Here is a 22,995-nt window from a genome sequence, read left to right as displayed (position 1 = left end):
CATGTATAATTTGAGAAACAAGAATAATTTAGATTCTTCTTCATACATACAAAAAAAATTCTGCGAAAAAAACAAAAAAATTCGAAATAAAATATAGGATCACGCACCACATGAGCTACCAAATGGTACGTCCATTCATATAAGGCGAATTCCATGAAAACGCGTTTATTTTTATTTAGAGTGAAATTGGTGATGCCTTTAAAGAAATATGTTTTATGGGGCTCGATATCTACACTTTTTGAGATTATCATTGTAAAAGCTGAAAATCGTACTATTGGTGTTTTTGATTTACAACTTAAAATTTTTTTAATTTCGAAACTTTTTTTGAGATTTTAAAGGCATGAACAAAGTTTAGAGCATATACTTATATTGCTTTGACATAAAACTGTTTGAAAGGTGTTGGAAAAATTTCTCAACTTGCTTGTACCCTTAACAGATGTCAAAAATTATTTAAAAATTTTTTTATTCAAATTATAAAAACAGTTTTGAAAAATTTCTACACTGCTTTAGATTGTTATAAAAAGTTCTTGAATTTTAATTTGATTTAAAGTTTGAATTTTTTTATTCACATTTAAAAAAAATGTTTGAAAAACTTTCGAAATATTTTGGAACTTTTTAGAAACATGAATTCTTTAAAAAAAAAAATATTGAAATTTTATTTGATTTAAAAATTGAAATTGTGTTTATTTAAAATTTTAATTTTCGAAATCTTTATTAAAGTCAGGCATAAAGTTCGTAATATAGGTTCACAATTCTTTAGGCTGTTATAAAAAATTATTGAATTTTTAATGGATTAAAAATTTAAATTATTTAATGCCAAGTTAAAAAACAAAAATTGAAAAACTTTCGATATATTTTGAAACCTTTTAAAGACATGAACAGGGTTTGTAATGTATGTACATAGATTTACACTGATCAAGATTTCTATGGAAATATTACTGAATTCTATAAAAAATTTATTGAACTTTTTTTGATTTAAAATATAAATTTTTTGTTTTATTAAAAAAAAATGGTTTTCGAAACTTTTTCGAACTCATTGAAGACAAAACTGACATAACTGTATACTGAAAAAACTTTAAAATTTGAAATTTTTTTTGTTGGAATTGAAAAAAAAATTGAAAAATTGAACAAAGTTTGTAATATTGATTTATACTGCTATAGATTTCTATGAAACAAATTTTTTTTATTTAGGATTTCAATATTTTTTTTTTTTAATTTGCGAAATATTTTCGGGAAAATTTTAGAATAGCACCCCCCGAGTTCGGGGTAAAACTTGGTATCAAATGAAAGAGGGAGTTCTCCCGAGCACAAATATATATATTTTAAAGTGCGCAAACTTATAATTTAAAAGTTATTTGTTGTTAAAGTTTGCAAATTTAGCAAATTTCTATAGCACTTTAAATTACAATTTACATATCTTTCAAAACCTTAATCCACATACATATCTATATAAAATGGCAACGATAAACTTAAATTGCATTTTTGTATATTTCACATTTCACTTTTGCATTGTTTTTGCTTATTATAAATGTTTTTATTAAATCAATCGCGCTTTTGTAGCAACATGCACATTTATATATATATATATATATTTTATTGATGACATTACAAAGCTGTGCTGCCACATAAACAAAAAAAAAAACAAATATAAATATTACCTTACCACCTTTCAGTTAATAAAGAAAAAGGAAAATATATATTTTTACTACTCATTTTGAGAAGTTGAAACACCTTTCCGCGTAGGCGGCCTTCGGCCGCGCTTATAAAAAATAACCCTGGGCTACGCCATGCCAAGTCCGGGTGTGGGGTATAACCGTGGATACCACCACGGTTATGTCTTTATGCGTAGTACAACCTTCTTTTTATAAGCGCGGCCAAAGGCCGCCTATGCAGAAAGGTGTTCTACGCAGAATTACTGTGGATGGCGCAGCCGGTGTTGGATCGGCTGACATATGCTAAGCTGCAAGAAGATCTTAACAGCGTATATGGATGGTTATGCGTAAACAGACTAAAAGTGAATGCCATTAAAATGAAATTTATGGTTATATCTAGACGCAATTTTCAAAACAGTGAGCTACAAAACTTAAATATAAATAACGAACTAATTGAAAAAGTCAGCACCATAAAATACTTGGGAATAAAAATAGATGATAAGCTGAATTTCAACGAGCACGTGGATTATACGGTAGGAAAAATAGCGAAAAAGTTATATTTTACACAACGAACCTGCAAATATTTAAATAGAAGGTATAAAATCATCGTCTGCAGATCTATAATCGAACCTCATTTTATTTATTGCCCAACTATATTTTTCATCTTGCAAGATAGTCAGATATACAAGCTACAAAAGCAACAGAACCGAGCTAAGAGATTCATTCTCAAAAAACGGTATGACACACCTATCAGAGACATGCTATGCTCTATAAATTGGCTTAGCATTAGACAGCAACTTTTTTATTATACCATAAAATTTATTAAAAACATAATAGAAGGAACTTTGCCTGCGTATTTGAGGACTAATATAAAATATGTAAAAGATATGCACTCTGTAAATACTCGTAACAAAAATGATTTTAATCTGCCGGCTTATAAAACTGAAGCAGACAAATGTAATCTGTATTATAAAGTCATTCCAATAAATTTAAACAAAAATTGTACAATTATTGCAGAACACTACCAATTTAGTGCTGGACAGGCGGGCTTCCATAGTATCGATAGAAGTGCAGCGAAACTATACTGCTATGTAGCGCCAAGACTTCCAAGCTCTTGTACGCATATAAAAAAGGTTGTCGAAGCACATACTGAAACGCATCACTCGATTACTCAGTGCATCGCCGTGCAGATGTTGCCTTCGCGCTTTACTAACATGCGTAAAATGCCAACATACTACACAAGCACAACACTTTCTTCGCATGATCTGGAAGTCTCCCATCCATAGTACTCCAAGGTAGGACATAGATGTAACTATTCTAGATTGCATAGTCCAAAAGACAATTATAAACATGTAAAATAGATTTAAGTTGGGCTTAGGAAAGCCGTAATAAATAAATACATTACATTACATTATAACAATAAACACAAGAGTTATAAGGTAATATCAGCTCGTTCACGAATGCAAAAAAGAGCTTTTTCAAATTTTTGGTAAATAAAGACTAGAAAAGTTAAAGATATATATACATCAGATGAAAGGTATTTTTATAAGTTAATTTTCGATTCTGCACTTGTTCCGTTTTTTAGATGTGGCAGCACAGATTTGTAATGTCATAAAATATATATACGTATAGATATATAAAAGTTGTATAGAAATTTGTAAACTTTAACAACAAATAACTTTTAAATTATAAGTTTGCACTTTAAGATATATATTTGTGATCGGGAGAACTCCCTCTTTCATTTGATACCAAGTTAAACCCCGAACTCGGGGGATGATAAACTAAATCGCTGCCATATTTTCTTACCTTCAATGATAGGAAGAAAGTTGGCAGCGTAGATTGACATTGCTTTCTATGAAGCACTTATTGCTATTTTTTCACATTTAAAGTATGAATATATTTTTGTTTAACCTTCGAAACTTTTTCGAAAGCTCAGGCCCACTTACAGAACAGCAAGTTAACTTTTTAACTCAGAGTTAAACTGACATGAGGGGTTAAAGTCAAGCATTTTTGGCACATTTTTTAACTAACTCTGGCCTAAAAAAAAATAACTTGCCGTTTTGCTTCCACAGCCACCGATAAACCGAAAAATTGCTGCTGGTGCTAAAATTGCAACCGACTATTGGCCGGCAGCTTTTTTTCTTACATTTGACTTTTTCGCAAAAATACGCTTGCGTTTATGCTTTTATGTGCTTATCCCATAAAGGGCGCCTGTTTTGCACATATGTACATACATATGTAATGAATTAATTTTTCAGTCCATCTCACATATAATTAATTGTTCACAGTAAATGCATGCAATTTAATTAACAGAATCGGCCGATAACAAGTCGGTTAGGTTAGCTTGAACTGACCGGTCCATGAGGACCTCACATAGACTGATTAAGTCCGTAGTGTTACCAGAAGTTCGTTTTTAGCGACCAAACTGAAAAACCCTATCAAAAACCAGGACCTACATATGTTATAAAATAACTTCATCCTCTTGGCAAATACCAGAAGCTTCCTAAGCCACTTGCTGCTTCTAGATCTGACAGCTGTATCACTCCTAATAGCTGGAGTCTTAGCCTGGCAAGTGCAGGGCACGAGCACAGAACGTGCTCGATCGCCTAAAAGCCTAATTTAAAGGCATGTGACGCCAGAAGGCAGTATGCAGTCAGAATACCCGTCATGAGTCTACAGTCCTCTCTTTTTAATGATAGAAGCAACTTTGTTAGTCTAAAGTTGTAAGACCTACACATAATTTTCGACACTTTATAGCCCCGCGCTTGAACCCACGCCTTGCCCACTTGGTCGATCATGTGTACCTCTCGCCTTCGCTTAATCTCGCCCAATCTAAATGGGACGTCTACGGAGCAAGCTTCAAGGAATGCGCCCTTTTTAGCTAGTTCGTCCGCTTTTTTATTCCCATCTATTCTCATATGCCCTGAGACCAAATATAGATGTATGCTTCTCCCTGTCCCGATTCTCTCTAGAGACTGCTTACACTCTTACACGCATTTAGATGCTGTGCTATGCGAGATTATTGCCTTAATTGCTGCTTGACTGCCAATATAAAAGTTAACACGGTTGCAGCTTAAGCTATTCTCTTCCAGGGTTTCTACTGCTTTGGTTACGGCTAATATTTCCGCTTGGAAAACGCTACAGTAATCCGGCAGCCTGTAGGATCTGCTTATTTCCGGATCAGCACAGTATACCGCAGACCATACTCCTTCCACTACTTTGGAACCATCTGTGTACACATGTATCGCCTCGTCCGCCATTTGCGCAGCCTTGCGCCAACCGTCCACCTCTATTGTGGCCTTAATATCTCCCTCGAAGCGCAGATAGGGAATCAGGTAGTCTGTTCGCCTTGTGATTGATGACGCTATACTACTATGGGCAAATTGTCGGCGCTCAAGCTGCCCCGAGGTGATCGGTTGAAATGTACACACGCTCATCTAAATACATGTGTTTATTTTTATCGGATGATTATGACCGGCATCAGGCGATCAAAATCGGTGGCTGTGTAAGCGTACCCTTACAGATGTCAATAAAATTTGTCAACTTATACTAATTTGAAATGAGATATCTATGAAAATTAAAAATTATTATGAAAAGTTAGGAAAGTTTTTTAAATAAACATTTTTATTAATTGTAAAAAGTTTCGAATCTTTTTGGAACTCTTAAAACTTTTAACAGGTTTTGAAATATTGACTTATAAAATAAAAGAATTTCCATGAAAAAATTTTAAAAGTAAAGAAAAAAATTTCAAAGTATGTGAAGAAATTTGAAAGTATTTGAAAGATATGATCGAAGTTTGGAACTTTCATTTATACCATGATACAAAAAATGTAGATAGTTCCATTTAGGCCCGGTTTTTCAGTACAAGTTCAACTCAGTTTGTCAGTTAAACTACGCTTAAACTTATTATGCAGCTTTTCACTCTACTTTAAAGCTAAGACCACACTGAGCTGCACTACACTACGCTGCAAGTGTTCGCACATATAATGGCATTTCGGAAACTGTCTCACACAATTTCGAAAATGTCATTATATCGCTGTAGCTAATTTTTCCAAAACATTTCGAATTTGACATAGTGTGAAAAAATGCGATGGCATTTCGAAAACTCTCCCAAATTCGAAAATAGCATGTAATTGGTGTAAATATTTTTTTAAACAATTTCGAAAATATCATCGCTGTGGCTAATTCCTTAAAAAAAATTCAAGCTTGGATTTCAAATGAATCAAAATAGTTCGAGGAAAAGTATGCGCACCTGAAATAGCATTCCGAAAATTTTCTCAAATAATTTCGAAAATACCAAAAAATATCGAACTTGAATAGCAAATTAATTAAATAATATGTATTTGACGGAGATACCTTATAGGTGGTTACGGATATATAAGCGAGTGGCAAACTAAACGGCTCAGAAGCCAAAGAAAACAGGCTAATGAGTTTATCAACTTTTGTCCTGAAAACATACATACTTACTTAATTGGCACGTAATCGTTTAAACGGTTATGGCCATCGAACAAGTCACCAATGAAATTTAAATCGAATGGGGCCGCCTTCTTAATCTGCTTCCATAGGTGGGTTCCGGTAAGGATACCTTCTGGGCCGTAGCCTCAACGTTTAATCGCATGCAATCCCATATCGAAAACTTTCTCAAATAATTTAGAAAATTTCATACCATCGTTGAAGGTAATTTTTCCATAAAATGTGGTACTTCAGTGTCAAATGAATCAAAATTTGAATTGAATAAAAATATACAAACTTGCAATGGCTTTTCGAAACTTTCTGAAATAATTTCGAAAACACTATAATACCGCTATTCTATAGTACCGAAAGACCATAATACCCCTCTAGATAATTATTCCAAAAATTATAGAACTTGCATTTTAAATAAATTAAATAGCATTATGTCGAGTGGCTTGTCTCTGACCGCATTAACCGACGACTGCAAACGTTTATAAACAAGTGTCTGAGAATAGTTTGCCGTATCTTCTGGCCAAGAACAATAAGCAACGCCGATCTACTGTCACTCACGAACAACATCCCAATCTACACTGAAATTAAAAAACGTAAGTGGGGTTGGATCGGTCACACTCTCCGCAGAGAAGATGACAACGTTACCAAAATGGCCTTCCAATGGAACCCACAAGGAAGCCGGCGCAGGGGGCGCCCTCGACAAACTTGGATGCGTACGATTCTCAATGAGAGCTCTTCCACCGCCCCCTGGAATGAAATAAGACGTTTAGCGACTGATAGAAGTCGCTGGAGACCGTTCGTCTCCGCCCTATGCTCCGACTAGGAGCGATAAGTTGTGCTTCTGGATGGCTATGGTATTAGTTTTAACTTTTGCGATTGTCAACTAGATGTCCAATTCTATCTAGGAATACAACTATGTCGAGTTTGAGTTTAAAATCTAATTTAAAATTTAGTTCTTTATTATTGCAGAATGGCAATAAGGGTTAAGTAACTAGTATTCCAAAAATAATCATAGGTTCGGCCAAACCACACTTTCGATAAAATCCAAAAACGAAGAGACTCGTGTATAAATGCCTGGAGTTGAGGTGCCGCAACTGAAGCCAACTGAGATCACAGCAACAATGCGAAACTTACTCAAAGCTTCATCGACTACCACAATCAAGGGACCACCAGAATCGCCTTGACATGCATCGCGCGTCAGAGTAGGATCATGAGCACATAATTGCGTACTTATAATGCCGATACGATTTCTACGAGAAAAACCATTTTCCGCATAACTTTCGTTACACCTAGAATTATCCACGATTTCCTGGCGTGCCTTCAGTAGAACATTTGATTTGTCACGAGCTAGAAAAGAAAAAGAGCAGGAAAATTAGTAAATTTAACTTTACACACCACTCTATTTAATTAAGCCTTACTGCGCGTATCGATTACGCCCCAACCAGAAACGTAAAGCTCCGAGCTTTTAGATGGATTTTCAGGTTCGGTATATAAACAAGTTGGATATACATTGGCCGAGTATTCAACATCCGATTGCAGTTCCACTACGGCAATATCATTGTAGACACTGGCGCTCGTATAGTCTGGATGCAGATGAGTTCTCTGAAAGAAGAGAGTGAGACTAAGAGTGGAAATAATAGAAAGATTAAGGAATTACATTTAAATGCATTTATTTATGGCAAAATTCTAGCTAGTTCGGCACATCCCTATGCCATTAGTTAGTAAATGCTGTGCGACAAAAACAATGTTAGCGCACGAAATAACAACACCAACACAAACATCCACACTGCTTATACTTAATGCCAACATCAACAAGCGCAACCAACTAAAGATGAGAACATTCACACACGCACATGTAAATAGCCACAGCGAATATGAGACGTAGAGGAAAGAGAAGTAAATAAGTCACTATTCGGGAAGGCTGTTCGCGAAAATTCTGTCCCCTGAGAGAAATAATAACGAAGCAATTGAGTGGTATAAAAGCGTCCAAGCGATGGCCAATTAGGTTGATTTAAGCTGTTGTGAATGAAGTAGGCGAATTATTAGAATTGTGAAGTTCTACTTGCATTTTTGAAGTGAATAAAGAGCATTTTGTTATGCAAGATATTTGAATATTTATTAGACAGTTCAATGATCGAACCGATAGCAGATAAAAGGAAATCATTGAGAATTCTGAAATTCTTTGCAATATGTAAATAGATTACCTCTCACCGTTCCTTACCTACCTTAACACCAATTTCAACGGCGTTCTTCATTTGTTCAGTGTCAGTGAAATTTACTACACCCATACGCACCATAACCGGTCGCTGTCGTGTCGTCAGGCAATGCGCAGCAGTTAAAACGAAACTTTTTGCAATTAATGTTCCACCACAATTATATTCTATCGTACCAGCATTGTCTAATCCAATAGCTACCATATACGGATATTCACCAAGTTCTACAGGTGTACCGCCAAGAATGTGCGGTGTTAACAATGGTTGTAGATTAGCGTCGATTTCGGCACAGGCTAAAAATTAAAAATAAAGAACAAATCGAAAATTAAAACATAAGGCCCACTTTACATGAACCGTAGCGTCATAGACAAAGTACGGAATTACAGCGAGTTCGCCGTATAGTCTATTAGACATCGTACCGTTATATTCAAATCAATGTGCCAAAGTAGACACAATTGAAATTATTAAGAAACCTAGGTTCCCATTTATACTAGGCCAACTTGGTCGCGACAACTTCCGCCATTGGCTTTCTCGGTGAGTACAGACATGAACCAGTGTTTGCACCAGGCAAGGAGAGGAGCGATGTAATAAACTAAAGGGAGTTACGCCTCTCACAACTTCCCCAGCGGGTTAGGGGCTTAGAATATACCCATGGCAGGTATGCTTGTCGTAAGAGGCGACTGAAATACAAAATTCATTCTAGGGGTTGGGTAGCGTAACCCTTTCAAGGGGTTGCCAGCGTAATATATAGCTTCTGCAACCCAATTTTCAACCTCACCTAGCCGTGGCGAATACTGTTTTTTTAACAGCCGAGGCTCTGGCGACCCCAAGTTCCTTATGGATCTAAGGAGTGGGAGGGCGGGATGACCTTGAAGGTTTCACGTGGTCATACCAAATCGTTCCCGAGATGGTCGGGTGAGGTTGACAATGGTGCTTGTTACCGGCACGTACCGGATCTGCATCCGGCAAAGGACCATCAACATCCATAACACTCCCCAAGGCCTTCGACGGGTGTCCTTATCGCTACAACAACAACAACAACGCACCTATGTTTCGTTGGACCAACCACGTTGAAACTGCAAGTTTCCTCGACCTCCCATCAAAGGAAGCTGATGCAAATTTGTGAATGATCGTACTTTTTGGATAAGTGCTACAACAATGAAATTAGCTCGATCTGTTTCGTACCCTTTATCGCTATTTCAACTGGGAACTGTGCTTCCCAGGTACGTCGCTGCAACTTGTGACCCACATCACCACTGTGATGCACTTAGAGGCCAGCTCTTTTAGCGACTCTCTGTAAACTTTTGTCAACTTTGATAAAGTTTTCTTGCTCAGAATATCTTTATCATTGCTGAACTGTCGCAGGAAACAACGGACGTGAAATTCTTAAATAAAACTTCGCAACAAGTCCCTTTTAGCTTCAATAGTGAAGTTTTGAGCGTTAGGTTTCACAGTAGAGTTGATAATAAACCTACTCCGAGGGTGTTTTTTATTATTAGAAACTACTCCACAAATTTAACAATGAGGCCGCACTTACTTCCATATGTAGTAAGGACTCCATTATAGTTTGCATTTGTTTTGTTTAGCTACTCGAACCTTTGGGTCTGTGAATTTCGGTCGACCCTTACAACACGCATGCCTTCCACGAGAATATTCTTAGCCCCATAACCACTTAGGGATAGGTCTGCAATCTTCTGATTCTTCCCTTAGCGGTAAGGAGACTCCCGGAAGACGTTGGTGTGTTTTATCGATGTTGATGGCCCTTTGGGGCAATGATCCAGTGCGTTCCTTAAAATGATAGCAATAAGGTCCTAGTGCGAACCATAGTGGAAACAATTTCATATAACCACGTTGAACTTTCTTGGTCATACAAATTTCTATTTCCGTGAGCAACTTGGGATCGTCAAAGCCTCCCCTGATTAATAAACAAATTCGCCACATTTAGGCGAGGTTGACAATTGGGTTGGAAAAGATTTGAAGCTACGCAACCCCTCGATCAGTAAGAAGTTGTTTGACCGTCTCCCTTTGGGTACGAAGACTATCTACGCCTCGGTTTATCTATTTAGAGTGAGGCAGTGCCTTCGACGGGCTGTACTAATTTCCGAGAGCGTGACGCATACTATTCCTCTTGCTACTAGTAGTTCTGCGAGAATGTTTTTATCGCGCCCACAGATTTGCAGGCGTCGAAGGATTTGATGCCCCATTCAACCTTGTGAGGCGTTGCTTGAAGCGACCGAGGAGTATCAGCTGTATGTTGTTCTTTACTACAGCCCAGAAAGTGCATGTTCATAAAAACTTGCAATATTCGCCGCTAGGTGACGTCCTTCCGCCATAGTGCATCTTTATGTAGCTTCATGCAGTTGTTTTGTTGAATGAACTTAGCTTAGCCGGTTTGCCTCCTATATTTCTTCGTAAAAGTCACACAAGTTCTTCCATTAGCCCCTTTTAGCCTACTTGACTGCCAGCTTAAAGAGTTTTTTGATATCTTTGTAAGCTTTCCCAGATCTGGTCAGCTTAGCTTGGTCAAAAAGCCTTCTGCTCTTTCTCCGGACCGAGTAAATCCCGAAGTTTCGCCATGATGGTTTTGGCTTTTCCTTGGCCAAGCAACAGGACAAGTAGTGATAAATGAAGTCTTACGAAACTCTGTGATTACATCTAATGCTTCGTTGATTTCTTACGAGGTAGCTGAGTAAGGACATCAATGCTTACAGATTTCGTATGTAGCTTCTAATACGCGTGTCTAAAACAATACGAATCCTGTACAATGCGCCTTAATATTTATGATACATAAAAACTTACCTCTCACAGCTGGACGGTCGTCGGAACGTGTTCGTGTTGTTGAAGCAATTATTGTTGGTGAAGATCTGCAAAATTTGGGCATAGAAATTTGGTTAAGATTTCTACTTAACTGAACTTACGGACAACAAATTATCTCCTCGTATGCCGTGAAGCCGCAACGTTCCACATCACTTGGTCTTAAGCCCAAGTGGCTCATTTTGTTAGGTAAATCCACACATCTACTACCTTCAGTACAGATGCCTTTATGACCACGGACTTCACATGGCTCGCCTACTAGAAATAAAGTTGCGTAGGAAACATATTAAAAAGCAAGTTTTTGATCCTAACATAGCAGAGTTTAAATGATTCTAAGTTCCCTGGCAATTAAGAGGTTTGGGGTTGCGAACCCACACCATAACATCTGAAGTAGCTCAGACACTATTAATTTTTGTTGTCGGTGAGGCATAGAACCTGACTTCTGTTATTTACGTCGGTAAAAGGAGAGGTTTTGGAGCTCATCTTGGTTTGCAGGACATTAAAAAATGGAGGTGCCCTATCTCTTATCACTGGTATGTTCAATTCTCTGCCAGTGAAAGGCGTTCTAGCTGGACATACTTTAGAAACCCTAGAAATAGTAGGTGGAACCTGTATTCTAGGAAGTTTTAGAAAGGATGGCTGTAGCGGAAAACTTCTGCTCTGCCTGCGAAAGCGCCGTTAAACAGTCCTGCCATTTGGGCAACGTAAGCTTTCTGTGGACGGCTGTTAAACCGAACCAGAAACAGGACTGGGGCCTCTATAAACTTTTATTTGGGATATATAAGAATGAAATGACTTCTACAATGAGTCTTTACGGCTCGGCATCGTGCAATCATGCGGCTTCGTGTGGTGGAATATGAGCGCTCTGCCCTGGAAACTCCAACATTTTCACTTACTTCGACCGTATCTCCGCCAGAACAGACAGATTATGTACCGAAGGATACACCATGTGCGGTTTTGAACTCCCATTCCATTGCGGATCAGTTGAAGTTGGATCATAAGGGTGGTGTCGGAGTTATCTGTTAAGATATAATACAAGCCTCATGCTTAAGCTAAAAAATCGCTGTAGTATCTTGCAATTAGAGAAACTTATCCCAACTCTGACTGAGATTCTGGAAGACAGCCCACCGACAACACAGCAAACAGCGATGTAAGTCGAGCTCTCTAGAGAATAAAATCTCAGCAACCCATCAAATAAGACAAAGTAATACTAAGTACTTCAAGAAAATGTCAACAAAGAGGAATATAATCGCCGCTCCTGTTGATCTTAGTGATGGACGAACTCTTACACAAACAGCGGAATCCTTATTTTTTTGGAAGAGGGCAGTAAGTTTAGCTTGAACTGACCGAAGTCTCACATAGACTGAATGTGTCCATAGTGTTAACAGAATTCTTTTGACGACCCCAAACGAAGAACTCCAAGCAGGCTCCAGAACTTATGTTATAAAATAAAAGTCGAAAAAGGGAAGTTCGAAAGCACTTTTTGGAAATTGTTCAAATAACACTAAATTAAATGAATGAATATTGCGACATCAGCGGGTTAAGAGGCTTAGAACATTCACGCAGTTGGCACGGCTGTAGTAGAAGTGTCTAATATTTTTGCAGTATAAACTCGCACAAGATAACCATTCACTGCCTTCACAACGAGAATATCCCAAACGGGTAGGATACTACAACCCTGGATGCAGTACTAATAAAATCTGCAACCAAAGTTAAATGCCATCAAGAAAGATGAAGGACGTTGACAACACCACATCTAGAGCCACTCCAGCAACAAAGGTTTGAAGACAAATCGCTGTCAGATATTCGGGAGGCAGCCCAAACATACTGAAATGGATATTCAGACCAATTGTGGTATGTGAAGCAGTGGCTTGGGTATCCAGCGTAAAACGCATGGTCACAACCTAATACTTATATGATACCGAAACTCTCTCCAAATTTGGGTTCTACCCTATAAGGTGGCGGCGGGGGCATATACATATAAAATATAAATATAAATTGTGTACTTTGTTTTTGTAATTCGATGGACTAATGTCAAAATCGTACTGCATCAGAAGTTGAAGTGTCAATATTAAAAATGTACAAATCAGCTGATTCCGGCTGTCACCTGTTTGGTTCCGCCATTCACCAATTCAACGCCTCGACATTGAATTGATCTCGAAGTGCTTGTTGTTTATCAACTACCCAGAGTGGTCCAAAGTTTTAAAGACTTCCTTACATTACATAGTAACCACAAAATCTTAAAGTTAGGAAAGAATTTATCGAAAGTTAATTTGCAGCAGGTACGTCTTACTTACCCTCCATATTCATTTGAGCTTTAATCATTCCAATCACAGCCAACACGAGCAAGAGTATCATCGTACACATTTTGTATTATTTACTTTGGTTCGGTTACGCACAGATAATTTTACATATGCATGTATGATCTTGATAAGTCTAAACAACCAAGTTAATTGTAAACCAGTTATTGATTGTTATTTATAAGAACATGAAACTATTATTTTTACACAACTATTTATATGTTTTACGCATGCAAACAACCACGGGCGACGTAAAAAGAGGGCGGTGATCCAACTTCAGGTTCGGGAATTGCAACAAAAAATGGTGTGAAGAAAAAGGATAGGATGGCAGGGGGAGAGACGGATATTGAGGCAGGACCACAATTCTTCGAGAGTACTTTTCCTTCGCCATAGTCCATGATTCCGAGCCATACATCAGGGCAGATATGATGACCGACTTGTACAGTTTCTGTTAGCCGATTGACAACTTTATTTGTCCTGTCCATGTAACACTTGCTGGCAAGAGTTGTTCTTCACTTGATTTCTAAACTGATATTATTTTCACGGTTAGTGCTAGTTCCTAGACAGATGAAGTTCTTCACAGTCTTGGATTTATATCCAACAACACTACGGTGGATCTAAGGTCCAAATGCGCCGATTTTTTCATGGACTACAGCAAGTACTTCGTCATTTGCCAAAGCCTTACTAATTTTGCAGCAAGCTTTAATTCTGACATAGCAACATACACCCAACTTCATTATGCACTTTCAAAGGCTGCTGTGAAATAGACGAAAAGATGATGAGTATCGATTCCCTTATATTGAGTCTCCTCTAGGGACGCGCATCTTGAATACCTGGTCGAAAGAAGATTTACAAGGTCTGAAGCTACACTGAGACTATCCAGTCAGTTCGTTGACATTGGGCTTCAGTCTTTCGCACAGTACGCTAGATAGAATCTTATATGCGATATTAAGGATGATGATGCCGCGGTGATTGGTGCGGTTTGCGGAAATGATTTTCTTGTGGATTGGGCAGAGCACTTAACTTCTGAATGCAGGCACTGATCCGACCATATTTTGCATAGGAGTTGGTGCATGCCTTTACCAACTCTTTGCTGCTGCTCGCCGGGTATATTACCATTCACTTCGTCATAGTCGAGTGCCGGAACGTGTTCTTCGTCATCGACGGTTAGGTTATCGGACTTATCTTCCCCCTCGTTATCTAGGGGGTGAAGTGCTTCCTCCACAAATGAAGCACTCTCTACACGTCAGTTACTAGGTCGCAGTTATTAATTATAATTCCTGCAAGAACCTGCCCAGGTCTTGGAATTTTCCGTCATCCACCGAATTTTTTGATAGAATTTTCGAGCATTATTTCTATCAGCCAGTATTTGAATCTCCTCACACTCACACTCACGCCATTCTGCCTCACGCCATTCTGCCTCACGTTTTCCTTCTAAACAAACGGCCCGCTTTCCTCTTCGAGTCCAGATAACGCTGGAATATACCGCGCGTTGCCACGCCCATACACAGCTTGATCCTATAGGCAGTTGTCTTCTTTTCCGAGGCAGCGCGATATTCCAAACAGTACCATTTGTTTTTCCGGGTTCGCTAGAAACCTATTATGTCAGCAGCGGCTACATCGTCAGGTCGAAGATTGCTCTCTGTGAACATGTGTGTGAGCTGAGTGGAGTAATTATGAGCGGCCTGCTTTGTGAGAAGCTTGTCGACAGCAAACTATTCTTGTGTTACTGCGCTCACTTTCTTCTTTGTAGAGTGCACTAATCCATGATACTAAAACTACGCCTGATTTGGATCTATGGCTGTTTTTGTTATTTTAGCAGAGATAGATGTGGTTTCGGAATTCGGAACCTGATACTGCAGCTGACCATATTTCGAGCCGAGGCGAAGTCAATCAGCCTGAACCTATTGGGAGATGTTACATCTTGGAGGCAAAATTTTCCTACTGCAGGTCAAAAGACGGTGGCCGTCATGGTTAGGTGCCAGCGTGCTTCAGCTACGACATCACCACATCGAAGGTCCTGAGTTCAAGTTCCGGGTAAAGCAACGCAAAAATTCAGAAAAAGTTTTTCTGGGCGTGGTCGCCCCTCAACAGTGGTTTGACAGAAACTCCGAATGTATTACTGTCATGAAAAGTTTCACAGTAAAAATTCATATACCTGACAGCTGCCGTTTGGAGTCGGCATAAAACATGTAGTCCCGTTCCGTCACTTTGTAGGATTAATTTAAAAGGAGCACGACGTAAATTGGAAGAGGAGCTGTCCCAAATCTTCTCGAGAAAACCCGCCTTAAGTATTTTTTTTTTGACCTACAACTTCTTCCTTACCCACTCGGGCGCTTAAGTTGACCAGCTTGTTTTCGTATGTCTTTTCTAGTTTTTCATAGAAGGAGGCGTTATCCTTTCGTGCTCATCGTTTATTGGTGCATAAACGCATATAAACGATATATTGGAAAATTTCGTTTTTATTTGAATGTCGGCTGTGAACGAAGCCGTGAAGGCAGTATATGACGGCAGAGTTTCTTTCCCCTCACCAACAACTTGGCTCCGAATTTCGCGTTTGATCATATTACCTGTCGTAGGAGGCAACTAAAATACCAAATAGATTTAAGGGGTTGTGTAGCGCAACCCTTTCAAGGGGTTGCCAGCGCAATATATAGCTTCTCCAAACCCAATTGTCAACCTCACCTATCCGTGGCAAATACTGTCCTCATGGATCTAGGGGATGGGAGCGCGGGATCACCTACAAGGTTGCATGTGGTCATAACAAATCGTTCCCGAGATGGTCGGGCTTGGTACTGGAACGTATCGGATCTGCATCCGGGAAAGGGCCATCGACATCGACAACACTCCCCAAGGCCTTTGGGTCCTTATTGCTACAACAACAAGAACCACTGAAGTGGACGTTACAAGACCCTATCATCCTGCTGCCTTGTCCCCTCCATCACACTTCTTGTATGGGGGTGATGTCGGCCTTTGCTTTGACGTAGACATCAATTAACTGAAAGTGCTGGGCCCAAGCCACGCAGACAGTCCAGGAACGTGCATATGTATACAAATGATCCAAGGCGAATTCAGTACCAGGTGTTGTTATCGCAACAGCTGATTGCTTCTTCTTGATTATTTTCCATACAACGCCTTGTACTACAACATGTCAGTTAATCGGAATCAATGAACATTTACTTTTGACTTGACATTTTTCTGCACGGCGAATTGGTTTAATTCGTTTTGCCACCACCTGGTATGGATTATCCTTGCAAATGATCATACAAGGTGATGGAAAAGCGAATTCAACCAATTCGCCGTGCAGAAGAATGTCAAGCCAAAAGAAAATATTCATTGACTTCGATTAACTGACATCAAGGCGAATCCATACAGGTGGTGGCAAAGCGAATTCAACCAATTCGCCGTGCAGAAGAATGTCAAGTCAAAAGAAAATGTTCATTGATTCCAATTAACTGACATATTGTGGTACAAGGCGTTGTATGGAAAATAATCAAGGCGAATCCATACCAGGTGGTGGCAAAGCGAATTCAACCAATTCGCCGTGCAGAAGAATGTCAAGTCAAAAGAAATTTTTAATTGATTTCGATTAACTGACATATTAAAGTACAAGGCGCTATATGGAAAATAATCAAGAAGAAGCAATCAGCTGTTGGGATAACAACACCTGGTGCTGAATTCGCCTTGTGGCCGGACATTTTGTTGTACAAGGCTTTGTATGGAAAATTATCAAGAAGAAGCAATCAGCTGATGGGATAACACGACCTGTAATGAATTCGCCTTGACTGACATATTGTTGTACAAGGCGTTGAATGGAAATAATAGCTTCGTCACATAAGCAGTTTTTCATATAGATGAGTTTAACACAAGTTTATGCATTATGAGTAGATTGCACGTATTTTTATGGAGAACGGTAAATTGAGCAACACTGGCGCCATCTTATATGGAAAAGTAGCCAACTCCCAAATTTTGTTGCAAGCAAATCATAAGAAGAAGAATTTGACATTTGCTTTGGCTAAGGGTGTTGGCACATTTTGCAAATGAAATTGTTTTTCCCACTGGTTGATAAATTTTCTAATATTTTTCGCAATTAAAAGCTGCAATATAACAATCGAATACGGCACAAAATATGTTAGCAAGTATTTTTGTGTATGGGGAGAATTTTTAAAACAGTGCTTCGGGAAATTTTGTATGTGAATGGGCAAGACGAAATAAACTTTAAATGCCAAGTCTGAAGTTCCATCAAATTTACAAACGCAAAATCTTGGTTGATTGTGGCGATGTTATTGGAATGCATAAGCTTGTGTTAAACGCATCTACATGAAAAATTTCATTGGGCCGCGGCCTTATGCTGGCTGGCAACAGCACAAAAAAGGCTTCTGGTAACCATAGCAACGGGTGGTTACCATAGCAATCGCCGCGAGCGGCGGTAGTGGCGCTCACACGTACTTGTTGTCGGCTTCGCGTTGATGAAAATCAAAATTTTTTGAATTTTTCGCTTGACAGCTGGTCTATTTGGTCGTGGCCAACGTGATTGACAAGCATTAGTGTGTTAGTTTTGTAAGAACGTGAAATGAGCAAGTTCGCGGAAGAAAACGATTTTACGTTGCGATTTATTGAAACCTACGAATGCTTACCAGCATTGTGGAATGTAAAGTGTGAAGCATATTCCAACCGTGATGAAAAAAATAAACAATATGATATTCTGCTCGAATTGTATAAACAAAGATACCCCAATGCAACAAAGGAAGACGTAAAAAATCAACGTTTTACGCACTAATTTTCGCCGCGAAAAGCAAAGACTGGCTGAATCCGCTAGAAGCGGAGCTGTCTCCGACGAAAAAGTTTTCATCCACAATTTTTTTGTTTTAATTTTCTTTCTTTTTTCTTTTTTCCGCCAAAACAACTGCAGTTATAAGCAATAAAAAATCGTCATCCGATAACATATTTACGTCCGCACGCTACGAATTTTCAATACAACTGGCGCTTGATGCTTTCTGCTTGTGTGGTGGCCGGGCAAGGCGAATCCATACCAGGTGATGTCAAAGCGAATTCAACCAATTCGCCGTGCAGAAGAATGTCAAGCCAAAAGAAAATTTTCATTGATTCCAATTAACTGACATATTGTGGTACAAAGCGTTGTATGGAAAATAATCAAGGCGAATCCATACCAGGTGGTGGCAAAGCGAATTCAACCAATTCGCCGTGCAGAAGAATGTCAAGTCAAAAGAAATTTTTAATTGATTTCGATTAACTGACATATTAAAGTACAAGGCGCTATATGGAAAATAATCAAGAAGAAGCAATCAGCTGTTGGGATAACAACACCTGGTGCTGAATTCGCCTTGTGGCCGGGCAAGCGACAATCACCCGATACGCATACAACCACCCGTTGCTATGGGTAGCAGCAGCATTTTTTGTGCTGTTGCCAGCCCGCATTCAAGAAAAAGGCACCGCCTTGCAAATGATAATAAATTGTGGTACGCCTCTTTTTAAAACTGGTGAAATGAAAGTTAGCTTCCTAAAAGCAATGAAACTAACAGAAGATAGGAACTTGTTGAATACTAATCAAAATGGATAAATTGAAGCCGGAACATTTTTTAACAGGACAGGTGAAAACCCATCAATATACGTTTGAGATGAGCATTTATGCTGCGGCATAGCTCCGCCTATCACACCGTATGTCCTGGGTTCAACTCCCGGGCAAAGCAACATCAAAATTTTAGAAATAAGATTTTTCAATTAGAAGAAAATTTTTCTAAGCGGGGTCGCCCCTCGGCAGTGTCTGGCAAGCGCTCCGATTGTATTTCTGCCATGAAAAGCTCTCAGTGAAAACTCATCTGCCTTGCAGATGCCGTTCGGAGTCGGCATAAAACATGTAGGTCCCGTCCGGCCAATTTGTAGGGAAAAATCAAGAGGAGCACGACGCAAATTGGAAGAGAAGCTCGGCCTTAGATCTCTTCGGAGGTTATCGCGCCTTACATTTATTTATTTATAGCTTCAGATGATAGAAACAGGGCCCGGAAATTAAGAGCAAAGTCTCGACTGATTGAAAAATTAAACGATTGATTGCACTCGCCCGGAGCAAAATTTGATATAAATAACTCTGCAAATACGTAGAAGTACCATCAAGGTAAACTCCAGTAATTTATATTAGTCTTATATCACGTTTCAGTAACACCCTCGGCTATAAGCCGCTGCGTCATTGTCACAGATCGCGTTGTTCTTCAAAACTATACGCTTAGCGCATTATATATCACCTTGTATTTTCTTATCAATTCATAAGCTTTGGTTCAGTAACTGTATGAAAGAGAGAGTTAAAGCTTACTCAGTTTCTCTTTTTAGTTTTTCTTAATATTTTTTTTTTTTTTTGTGATAACCATGACTCAACTATATGTTTGAGGCTCATCTCATCAGCTATTTTATTTTTTTTTTATTTCACTGGAGTTGGGATTGTCAAAAGGAGATGGCAAACGCAAAATGCAACCAACACATTGACAATGTTTTCTTACAACACACAAGAATTGCAAGGTTTTACATTTTCATTCCATTCCATTCGCCTAACACCAACACGCAGATTTTGACAATCTGAGCAAATGTATGTTGTTTCTGTAGAGATGAGCCAACCATATAGTTGAACCATTGTGATAAGACACTACGTGTGTAGCTATGTAAATTTAGTTTATAATACATATTTAAATAAACAAAGAATTTGCCAACAAATGTTGTATTTCTATCACAAGGTTACGTTATGAAATTGCATACGTAAAGAATATTATAAATACAATTATCAGTAATAAAAGCCGTATTACACTATAATTTTGGTCTTATCTTCTTTCTGTGTGTTTAACACACTACACTTTTTTTATTATTTTTTTTTTTTTTTTTTTTTTTATTTATTCAACGCACTCATATTTACACTATGTATGAAAATTTGTGATGTTGTGATTGATTTAATTCAAATTTTGTGCTTCTTCTGATTGATTTAACGTGAACTCGATTGACGTTCATCCGGTTTGCGCTATTCTTCTTTTAAAGCACATACTATTTTTAATTCATATTTTTTCGAATTTCATATATTAATGTATCAGCATCTCATTAAACGTGAATTAATATGATTTTTTTTAATTAAATATTTATACTATGTATTATGGGAAAAATAATTTCATCACGATCTTCATCCGCTTCCGATTTGTTGCGCACAACAACGCGTTACAGCGCTTTCTGAAAAAAAAAATTGTTCTCCGCTTATATCATGCCAGCTTAAAACAACTGAAGAGACTAGCTTGAAACTTGTTGTTGTTGTTTAGTATACAACTTTACATTATTGTTTTGCAAATATGACTACTGGCGCTTGGTATTAAGCCCTTAGATCGTTATCGAACGTTCGACTTTGGTTTCGATGCACCAACTGGGCAACAATATTTACGAGTACCGTTGAATATTGGATTTTGGTAAAGGAACGGCCGTTGTTTAGGCATGGGATTTCAAAGAAATAAATAAAAATAAGAGTTTCCGTCATAGCGTTGTCATTATACTCAGTTGAGCAGAGTTCACAGAGTATATTAACTTTGATTGGATAACGGTTGGTTGTACAGGCATAAAGGAATCGAGATAGATATAGGCTTCCATATATCAAAATCATCAGTATCGAAAAAAAATTCGATTGAGCCATGTCCGTCCGTCCGTCCGTCCGTCTGTCCGTTAACACGATAACTGGAGTGAATTTTGAGGTATCATGATGAAATTTGGCATGTAGGTTCCTGGGCACTCATCTCAGATCGCTATTTAAAATGAACGATATCGGACAATAACCACGCCCACTTTTTCGATATCGAAAATTTCGAAAAATCGAAAAAGTGCGATAATTCATTACCAAATACGGATTAAGCGATGAAACTTGGTAGGTGAGTTGAACTTATAACGCAGAATAGAAAACTATAAAATTTTGGACAATGGGCGTGGCACCGCCCACTTTTAAAAGAAGGTAATTTAGAAGTTTTGCAAGCTGTAATTTGGCAGTCGTAGAAGATATCATGATGAAATTTGGCAGGAACGTTACTCTGCTTAATAAAAATTAGCAAAATCGGAGAACAACCACGCCCACTTTTTAAAAAAAAATTTTTTTAATTCAAATTTTAAAAGAAAAGTTAATATCTTTACAGTATATAAGTAAATTATGTCAACATTCAACTCGAGTAATGATATGTTGCAACAAAATACAAAAATAAAAGAAAATTTCAAAATGGGCGTGGCTCCGCCCCCTTTCATTTAATTTGTCTAGGATACTTTTAATGCCATAAGTCGAACAAAAATTTACCAATCCTTGTGAAATTTGGTAGAGGCTTAGATTCTAGGACGATAACTGTTTTCTGTGAAAAAGGGCGAAATCGGTTGAAGCCACGCCCAGTTTTTATACACAGTCGACCGTCTGTCCTTCCGCTCGGCCGTTAACATGATAACTTGAGCAAAAATCGATATATCTTTACTAAACTCAGTTCACGTACTTATCTGAACTCACTTTGTATTGGTATAAAAAATGGCCGAAATCCGACTATGACCACGCCCACTTTTTCGATATAGAAAAATACGAAAAATGAAAAAAAAATGCCATAATTATATACCACATACGAAAAAAGGGATGAAACATGGTAATTGTATTGGTCTATTGACGCAAAATATAACTTTAGAAAAAAACTTGATAAAATGGGTGTGACACCTACCATATTAAGTAGAAGAAAATGAAAAAGTTTTGCAGGGCGAAATCAAAAGCCCTTGGAATCTTGGAAGGAATACTGTTCCTGGTATTACATATATAAATAAATTAGCGGTACCCGACAGATGATGTTCTGGATCACCCTGGTCCATATTTTGGTCGATATCTCGAAAACGCCTTCACATATACAACTAAGGGCCACTCCCTTTTAAAACCCTCATTAATACCTTCAATTTGATACCCATATCGTACAAACACATTCTAGAGTCACCCCTGGTCCACGTTTATGGCGATATCTCGAAAAGGCGTTCACATATAGAACTAAGGCCCACTCCTTTTTAAAATACTCATTAACACCTTTCATTTGATACCCATATCGTACAAAAAAATTCTAGAGTCACCCCTGGCCCACCTTTATGGCGGTATCTCGAAAAGGCATCCAACTATAGAACTAAGGCCCATTCCCTTTTAAAATACTCATTAACACCTTTCATTTGATACCCATATCGTACAAACAAATTCTAGAGTCACCCCTGGTCCACCTTTATGGCGATATCTTGAAAAGGCGTCCACCTATAGAACTAAGGCCCAAGCCCTTTTAAAATACTCATTAACACCTTTCATTTGATATCCATATCATACAAACAAATTCTAGAGTCACCCCTGGTCCACCTTTATGGCGATATCTCGAAAAGGCGTCCACTTATAGAACTAAGGCCCACGCCCTTTTAAAATACTCATTAACACCTTTCATTTGATACCCATATTGTACAAACGCATTCTAGAGTCACCCCTGGTCTACGTTTATGGCGATATCCCGAAAAGGCGTCCACCCA

General features: G+C 38.3%; 1 protein-coding gene across 10 annotated transcripts; it reads right to left on the bottom strand.

The window, feature by feature from the left end:
* Window positions 1–7,034: 7,034 nt before the first annotated feature.
* On the bottom strand, window positions 7,035–20,706 carry LOC137251173 (serine protease persephone-like). 10 transcript variants are annotated; one of them, XM_067785323.1, is made up of 8 exons: window positions 20,256–20,706; window positions 19,704–19,743; window positions 13,441–13,579; window positions 11,248–11,401; window positions 11,129–11,193; window positions 8,342–8,622; window positions 7,535–7,718; window positions 7,035–7,463 (listed from the first exon to the last, which is right to left on the bottom strand). In XM_067785323.1, the coding sequence occupies exons 3-8, from the start codon at window positions 13,508–13,510 to the stop codon at window positions 7,126–7,128; spliced, it is 1,092 nt and encodes a 363-aa protein (XP_067641424.1). In that variant the 5' UTR covers window positions 13,511–13,579; window positions 19,704–19,743; window positions 20,256–20,706; the 3' UTR covers window positions 7,035–7,125. The 10 variants fall into 10 exon arrangements, with proteins under 10 accessions (XP_067641424.1, XP_067641427.1, XP_067641426.1 ...); XM_067785326.1 differs by having other exon boundaries at window positions 20,353–20,706; XM_067785325.1 differs by lacking the exon at window positions 19,704–19,743 and having other exon boundaries at window positions 13,441–13,637.
* Window positions 20,707–22,995: the final 2,289 nt, after the last annotated feature.

The sequence above is a fragment of the Eurosta solidaginis genome, chromosome 4 (genome assembly GCF_040869045.1).
Source record: "Eurosta solidaginis isolate ZX-2024a chromosome 4, ASM4086904v1, whole genome shotgun sequence".
Classification (NCBI taxonomy): domain Eukaryota; kingdom Metazoa; phylum Arthropoda; class Insecta; order Diptera; family Tephritidae; genus Eurosta; species Eurosta solidaginis.
Note: the sequence above shows the minus strand (reverse complement) of the source record. Positions and strands in the feature narration are given on the sequence as shown.

Bases quoted from the DNA above. Each gene is read 5' to 3' on its own strand.
- LOC137251173 (XM_067785323.1), bottom strand. From the start codon at position 13,510: ATGTGTACGATGATACTCTTGCTCGTGTTGGCTGTGATTGGAATGATT. The intron at 11,194-11,247 runs GTAAGTTCAGTT...CAAATTTTGCAG, and splicing joins GAGGAGATAATTTGTTGTCC to ATCTTCACCAACAATAATTG. The intron at 7,719-8,341 runs GTAGGTAAGGAA...CTCTTCTTTCAG, and splicing joins CCGTTGAAATTGGTGTTAAG to AGAACTCATCTGCATCCAGA.